Source organism: Euprymna scolopes, chromosome 13, assembly GCF_053919585.1.
Source record: "Euprymna scolopes isolate OS-2025 chromosome 13, ASM5391958v1, whole genome shotgun sequence".
NCBI lineage: Eukaryota > Metazoa > Mollusca > Cephalopoda > Sepiida > Sepiolidae > Euprymna > Euprymna scolopes.
In genome coordinates, this window is record NC_136494.1 from 136,592,500 (window position 1) to 136,601,712 (window position 9,213).

At 34.5% G+C, this 9,213-nt stretch overlaps 1 protein-coding gene across 2 annotated transcripts in view; it reads left to right on the forward strand.

The window, feature by feature from the left end:
* LOC145292203 (sulfotransferase 1A1-like) overlaps positions 1-6,988 on the forward strand; it is a 36,143-nt gene extending 29,155 nt beyond the window's left edge. For both annotated transcript variants that reach the window (XM_080138514.1, XM_080138516.1), the window contains one exon: positions 2,409-6,988. In XM_080138514.1, the coding sequence (XP_079994640.1) occupies positions 2,409-2,521 (113 nt within the window). In that variant the 3' untranslated portion in view covers positions 2,522-6,988. The remainder of the gene's footprint in view (positions 1-2,408) is intronic.
* Positions 6,989-9,213: the final 2,225 nt, after the last annotated feature.

Here is a 9,213-nt window from a genome sequence, read left to right on the forward strand (position 1 = left end):
ACACTAGAAGATCTGAAAATCACCCCTTTTCAGGTGCATGATATCATAAAAAAATGTAGACATCTCAGAATCATGTGGATTCAATCTCGTTCCGGCTGTACTATTAAAAAAAAATGCTCTGCTGAGATTGCTTCAGTCCTCTCCAAGCTTTACAACAAATGCTGAACTGTCATCTAAGGCTTCAGCTTCTGTCCCATCGACAAAATGTTGCATCCCTCTGCCTGTTCTACTAGTATTTTAATGGTGGATGCTCTGATAAACTACAAGCTCTTGTACCCCCTCGACATAAATACCCCCCAACAAACCCGACAAGCAGCAAAATTCCACCCCTTCACACTAGAGATTCTTAGATGTAAGGAAACCTTATATTCTAATAGTCTCTTCCCCAAAACTGCTAGACTTTGAAATTCCCTTCCGAGTTCCTGCTTTCCCAATTGTACTGACATGCAGAAGTTCTAGTGTAATGTGAGCAAACATCTTGTTGCTCAACTCCCTACATAGCAACCCTGCAAATTATAGCCCCGATAGTTGCTCCCTAGATCTAAGTGGCATTGTACCTTGTTTGGGGTGAAAATGGAATAAAGCAAAAATCGGACAATAATTTAGTAGGTCAGTTCTTTTACAAGTATTCTGGAAAACTGATGGCACAGAAACGATTTCCAGCAGTCAAGAAAACAAGATTTAGTAAGGCATTTGTTGAAAAGTTTGGAAAGGAGAGGAGGTAACCTCGGTGGAAGATTTTTTTAATAAAATAGCAGGGATGAGATCAGGGCCACACACCTTCAAGATGTCTAGATGTTTTATGATATCACGGACATGAGAAGGGGCGATTTTCAAATAACTGAGTGTGGCATCTGTCTGCAAAGGGAAATTTAGCAGCATGTTAGTACAGTCATAAAAACAAAGAAGGAAATTGTTCAAGGGAAAAAGCAATTAGTTGGTGGAGGTACATGCTACAAGTTCGTCGGAGCACATTCCATTAAAGTACTTGCAAAACAGGTACAGGGATGGGACAGGGTTTGAAATTGGTTGATAGTGTGAAGTATAGCCGATTGGAGACTCTTTTTTCGACCCTGTGTCAGAGAAAGAGAGTGTAGGAAGAAGGGGTATCGATTTCGAATTCATGACGGTGACGGGGCATGGGTCGAAATCCTTTTCCCTAACAAGAAAAAAAAACAAGGTATCAGTAAATAGCAACAACTCGGGAACAAATACAAACATTTAAAATAATAATTTTTATTTAACCAGAAAAGTGTTTATTTTTGTATGTGAGAGATGTGCACGTTATACTCCTTGACTATTCGCTATCTCCTCATTGCGATTGAGGTCGATTAATAATGTGGAGAAATGTGTATTTTAACAAGATGAAAATTCAAGATCATCATTCAAGTGGAATAATGCATAATAATTTGCTGGGAGTCTTTAGTGACTGATGAAATCCTCCACAACTGAGGAAATTATTATTGTCAGCATATTTTATAAAGAAAACCCTGCGAAAGAAAAATACCAGAAGGGTAAAAGTTTTGTGAGCAAAAAATATTTCTCCATTGTTGTTTGCGTGAACTTCATTAGCACAGGGATTGAGTAATTCTGACAGGTTGAACATAATACTCTTGCTAGTGCAGATTTTGACGTCATCTGATAGAGTCCCACAGGCATGATAATTTCAGGCAGCAGTGATTTAGCCTGCGATAAGCAGTCTGGAAATCATGGAAACATTACTGAGACTGGTTTGCTTATACAGGGTGTTCCAAAAGTCTTGGGCACATTTCAAGTCCTCATATCTTCATAACTCTGAATAGTAGAAAGATGAAAGTGGTACCATTTTAAAGCTAAATGCATCAAGTTTTTTGTAAGGCTTTTGATATTTTTCATTTCTTTTTAGATCCAATATCTTAATAGTTCTTAAGATATTCAATGCCAAATGTGCCCAAGACTTTTGGAACACCCTGTATATTGGCTTTCACGAATGTTCCAACCCATTCACTATCTACATATGCAAATAGATAAAAATTTGTTCCCATGGATTCGTGTGTAAAAGGGCGCATTACAACTGCATCTCTACGTGCTGACAGAACTGTGTGGGCGACCGGTGATAAAATCAAATTGTTCCTGAAATGAATAAATTCTGGCCAAATAGATTCTTTTGATTACATGATGAGCGACTTGTCATTACAAGAGAAACTAGTAGTAGATGCATCAACCCAATACTCCATGCACGAGTGAATAGAGTTTTTGTAGAGATACATGATGATACGGTCAGGTGAGGGTAGTTTTCTAGCACGATATAGAGAGCCCACCTTTCTTGCATCAGTCTTGGCAATGCCTTCTATGTATTTGTTTCAATTCCTCTTACCTGCGTATGTTGCTAATTCATTATTGTTGCACCTGTTTTTTTCTATTTCCAGGCAAAGTGGCCACGTGGAAAGAATGGTTGACCGTTTCACAAAATGAAAGAATCGATTCTATGATAAAAACAGAACTTGAAAATTGCGACATTCCAATTACATACACGATTTGAAAAGCATTTGTCCAGTCATTCAACGTTTTCTTTTAAATGAAATACCAATCGGGACAAATCTTGTTTTTTCTTTTTAATGAGGTGTTTAACAAATTAATAATGTTTATTGTGATATAAAATATATCAATATGTATAATGTTAAACTTAGTTTTTTTATTATGGAAAAATATGCAAACAATAATAAACAGACAATAATAATAATAATAATAATAATAATAATAATAATAATGATAATAATGATAATAATGATAATAAAAATAACAGAAGTAACAGTAATTACATTAGTATTAAAAATATTACTAATATTTATGGTACTGATAGTAAAAATACTACTACTTATAATAATACTCAATACGTAATTAGGAAAAAAATTATTAATAGATGTCACGAGAGTGACCTTCCTGCATCGGGTAATATAATACGAATTCAAGCACTAAGCAAAAAAAAAAAAAAAAACAATATCAGAATAAACACGCATTAAGATAGGAATAAAATTATATAAAATTATATGATAATTGGAAAAAAAACAAATAGGAAAAACAGGGAAAATTAAAACAAAAATAAATAATTAATAAATAAAAAATAAAAATACGAAAGTACGAGTTAAAACGGAAAACTATCTTTACATAACACCAAAAGATGGAGGAAGTGAGGAAGCATGGCTGTGGAAATCTTTTTATCCGAATACGATGTCCAGCATGTTAAAAATATACCATTTGTTGTAAAAATCTAATGGATAAACACCTAAAGAAGTTGGCGGGGACAGGATACTTTTATGGAAACATAAATCGTAAAATTGCCAACTCATTAATGAAAAGCTGTAATGGAAAAATCCAGGAAATAAACGAAGGTTATAAAAAAGAAAACGTGAGTCTTTAAATTTTCAACAAAATTTTGCACTATATATATATATATATATATATATATATATATATATATATATATATATATATATATATATATTTTTTACACAGTGATCACCACTTATCAAGGCCGGGAGCCACTCAGGGATAAGGGTTATTGCAAGTACATTACGTTAGTGAGGAGATTTGCTGAAGTGTTTACTTAAGGGGGCGGTTCATTAGGAATTTGTTAGCATTGGACTTGAAGACATCCAAGTTGTAGTCCGGAGGGAAGCAGTCAGACGGAACAGAGTTCCACAGGCGTGCAGTTCTAAGAAAGAAGCTTTGTTCATGGAATCCGCGTTTTGATTTAGGCATAGATATAGAGTGGGGGAAAATTTTCACAGTGGATTCAACTAGACGGGTGTTTTTCGTGAAAGATTGGCGAGGGGGGGGGCAGAGATTGGAGTTCAGACGAGCATCTGCCATAGAAATAACGATAAAACAAGGATAGGCTCGCAACGTTTCTTCTGTGGGAGAGAGGTTGCAGGGTAGAGAAAAGGGCATTCCCCACTAAGCCACGGAGTCTATTTTGTACTCTGTCAAGGCAGGATAGGCTGTTTTTAGCAGCTCCTGCCCAGATATGGCAACAGTATTCCATCCTTGGACGTACTTGGCTTTTATATAGGTAGAGAATTGCATCAGTAGTAAGATATCTTCTGGAGCGGTAGAAGGATCCCACCATCTTTCCAGCGACCTTGGCAACAGACTTGATGTACGTGTTCCATTTCAGATCAGGAGTAAAGGTCAAACCCAGAAGCTTGTCAAAACACGGAGCCTCACCCAGACGAGAGCCATCCATCACAATTGATGCCAGCTGGGGATCAGAGCGTTGATGATGTAATAATAGGTGTTTGGTTTTGGATGCATTAAAGGTAACTAGCCACATCTTCCCCCACTGAACCACGCGCTCGAGATCAGAGGAGAGAGAATGAGAGAGAACTTTGTCATTTACAGCCTTTGATGTGTTGCCGTAGATGGTCGTGTCATCAGCATAGATGTCAACGAATGATTTAAGTATGTGTTTAGGGAGGTCATTGATGTAGATCAGGAAGAGAGTTGGGCCCAGGATTTTGAAACTTTGGTCATAACTTGTTTATTATATATATATATATATATATATATATATATATATATATATATATATATATATATATATATATATATATATACATGACTTCATTTAATCACATAAATTAATATACGAAAGTATAATTTTATGCGTAAACTAAGTATTTACTTCAACAGTGCTCAATACATAGGTAGAGCTAGGTAGTAAGTTAGAAAAATATATATGACTATATTCTGTGTGGCTTAATTGCCATATATATTTTTCTAACTTACTACTATATATACAGGGTGACCCCCACAAAAAACAAAAGCTAAATGGAGGCCATCTAGAACATATGTTGTAGAACGGAGAAAAAAGGGCAAATACCCTAGTGTTTTGATGTGATGTTTTGAATATAATAAACAAGTTATGACCGAAGTTTCATTTCATTCGAACAAAACACTAAGAAACGGGGCCTAATTAGAGTTGGGTCCGTTTTTTTGGTCATCCTGATATATATAGGTCATATAAATAAATATATATATATATATATATATATATATATATATATATATATCACTTTGTGTGTGTGTGTGTGTTCCTTATACGTTTCGAAACGGCTGAGCTTGTCAGCCTGTCAGTGACCTTAGGTATGTTTCGTATCATCGAATAAGTATCATAAATCGAAAAATCCGATCTTAAAAATAGCTTTTCTCTAATAGATAAATAAGAAGAATTTTTACAGAGGAATATTTTGAGGAGTGAAAATTTTCTGTAACCTAAATACCCGATGTTTTCAGGAGATATTAACCTAAATAACGAATAAATATTAACTACCCATGCGTGGTCGCAGAAATACCTGGATTAGAACCCAGGGGCGGGGCGAACCCCCTCGGAGCTGATGGACCCGTAGATCTTCCCAGGTCATCCGTCTAGGAGAAGGAAAACTCTGAAACTAAACCTAGGGGAGGGAATGCTCTCTAGATGGGACGAAATGGAGAAAAGAACACTTTTGGGGTGAGGGATGGGGGGTTAGTGATTGATTTATTTCTTTCCAAGATGAGTAAAATTTAGAGAGGGAAGGTGAAAAGAAAAAATTGCAGTTAGGAGGGGGTGGGGATCTCGGAGGCTTCCTAATCAGGGGGGAATGGAGCACTCACTCGGCTAGCTAAGAAGCTAAAGATAAAGTTACACGACGGAACAGCACGTTCCACACCTAGACGGGGAACTCGTATTCAAATTTGGCACCTTTTCGTACACAGAGACTTGCTACATGTATCCATTTTCTGTCAAATGCCACGCGATCCAGTCTTCTTCTATCACATCTGATCTTCACCCGTAGTTGGTGTTTAAAGAAAGTGATCAGATCCTGATCAGAAAAAGACACCCCCAGCCACCTTGAAGGCGTGACGTCCAAGCACCATTCTCGCCAAGGTCAGGATCGTAATGTAGACCATTTGTCTTTTCCTGTCCCCCAGCGGCCTCACGTTGTCAACGACACTGGATACGGTAATCGGGCGAGGATGCTCGGGATTGATGCGAGCTGTCACCTCGCTGACATACGACCAGTACCGGCGGAGTTCGTGGATATCGAAGAAAGCGTGATCAGTCTTTTCTACAGTCGTCGTTCCGCAACGGGGACAAGCAGGCGACTCCAAAACCCCGGAACTGTATTGTATGTTGTTGAGTGGAAGTGCATTTCATACAAGTCTTATATTTTAATAAAGAATTTTATAGTGAAATTAATGATTTCTATCGTGATATAAAAATATTAATACGTATGAGATTAAACATTGTCTTTTAGTATGGACAAATATGCAAACAATAAAATCGATTATGATAGCAAAACAACAATAATAGTAATAACATAAACAGTAACACTAGAAATATTGTTGTGATGACAAATACTAAAACTACTACTACTCATAATAATACCTAATAACATAATTTATATAAATAAAATAGTAGAGGTATGTGTGTCAGTCTGTATCTGTGTGTAAATATTTAACTGATAAACTCTTAAACACTGAAATTAACAGGAAATGGTAATTATACACCAAAGGTGGTTTATAACGAGTAAAACCTTTGTTTGGATGAATAACGTGTACAGACATATATCGATAAATGGAAATGCAAAATGTTCATTTAAACTTGCCGACATATTTCTATTCATTTCTGTGCATACAAAAATTAAGTCGTTTAATATTAATTTTTTTTTTACCTATCTCTCCATAACTACATCAAGTAATTTTTCGAAAACTTTTGTAATCACGACTATGTATTAAGTACGATAGATTCAATAGAGAATTGACTGTATAATAATAAATACGAAATCCGCATGAATTTCTAGTTATAAAGTAAAAATGCTTTTACAAATAAATATTTAACAGATCATGCAACAATACAGTTGTATATTGCACTATTCGCAATGAAGCACACACACACACACACACACACACACACACACACACACACACACACACACACACACACATATATATATATATAGGAACAAACAGTTAATAAAACATGTTAAAAACACTTTGAAAAAGAGTTAAAAACATATTTAATCTGCAAAGAAAACACTTGATAAGTGGATAGTCCTTAATCCGCGGAGTTTCGAAGAAATACTTTCCTTCTCATCAGAGGGTAAGAATTAGCAAAATGCGGGATCGGATTTTGCATATAAAAGTATTTGATGAAACAACAAGTAAGTCAAAGATCTTACTTGATAACAAAAAGTGGTGCAGAGGGTATATGGTGAAGAAAAAGGTGATTACATGTGAATGGATAGTCTGGTGAAAGGTAAATAATCCAATGACGGTATAATCCCAAAATATAACTCCAAGAAAGTCAATCGAGTTTCCATTTGCACAAGTAAAATCCAAGGAAATCACGTAATTGGAAGATGGTCCAAAATAATCCAAAAGGCCGAAATACATGGAATAATTCCCAAATATGTACAAAGGAAAGAAAAGGGGAAAATTCCAATAATATTAATGGAAGAAAAATAAGATATGCTTTTCACACGACTGCCGAGACAATAAGAAAGATCAGGGAAGAAGAAGAGGAAAAAAATTAAATGGTGATAGAATTAAATATAAGATAGAAAAACAAATGTCAAAATGACCCAGACAAAAAGGATGTTAAAAGGCGCGATATATATATATATATATATATATATATATATATATATATATATATATATATATATATATATATATATATATATATATATATATAACAGTTGAACAATAAATTTTGATTGTAAAGTTCAACTTACAGTTTAATTTTTTTACATTAATTTAACGTAAAATGAGCACCAACTGGCCACCTTGGTTATAAAGTGGATGTTTATTATATTATCCTGCATACACGATCTCCATTGCCAACAATTTATCATTTCGTTTCTAGTTAAATAAAAATAATAAACACGATTTTTATCGCTTTTAAACGACTATCAGTGTCTGTTATCTTTCTATGCTATTGCCGTCACCTCTTTGCCTTTTGCGTCTATAACTAGTTAGTTGTACAGTCGATTGGCACATTCACCCATTTCAGCCGGTCGCTACGTGTCATTTTGAAAGCGACAGGTGCTTACTCTTTTCTTCTATTATATTTGCCCCCCTCCCCTTCTCCCATTCCTCTCCTCCTCCCTTTAATCTCTTTACCTATTTTATTTATTATCGCAACCTTTCCTCTATCTCTCTACCCTCTCCCTATGCTCCCTCTCCTTCATCGCCCCCTTACGTCTCTTCCCCTCCCCCTTCGTCTGTATAAATTCAACAAATTCCCGGCGTTCCTTTACAAAAACTATCAAACTCTTTCGTCGGATGAGAGAGGAAACACACACAAAATAATGGCGCATAAAGAAATCGAAAAAGAAATCGAAAAATCACTTGATCGTTTATACGATCGAGATGGGGAATTAACCCCTATTGTAAAATATAAGGGCATGCCATTATCGGATATAAACTACCTGCCAGAAGCATTATCACAACTTCATCTGCTAAAACTTCACAAAAACGACATTATAATATATATATATATATATATAATTTAAAGGAGATTAGAACAATAGTCTAAAGAGCAGAGTGTATTTCAATGTAATAGTGAAATTACTAGTTTAATTAAAATACAGGAAAGAAAAAGTGCTCGTTGTAATTTAGATATATAATAAGCTCGATAGGTAAATATCCTAGAGCTAATTTAATATTTAGTAATGTGATTGATAATTTAAAAATCAAATTATAATTAAATTAAAAATCCGTTTCATAAGAAGGAACAACAACAAAATCAATTATTTGTACGATCGTTTCGGAAAACAGTGTTTTTATTGTGGTAGACATCAGGTTACAGACAATAATTATTACATATAGTTCTCTAATAAACAAGGTTTCCTCGTCAGCAAATATTGTGAAGGGTTTTTATTAAATGTAAAGGGTTTTTATTAAATGTAAAAGACACCATAAATAAACCTAGCATTAAAGTAAGGCAGATGTATCTGGAAAAAATTAAAATAAAGGTATGGATTTAAACTTGATAAGAAAATTAATATGGGTTAGAGATAGAAATGTTGTTGTTCCTTCTTATGAAACGGATTTTTAATTTAATTATAATTTGATTTTTAAATTATCAATCACATTACTAAATATATATATATATATATATATATATATATATATATATATATATATATATAATTAAAATTGTACAGAAGTTCAGAAAAACATTGGTAC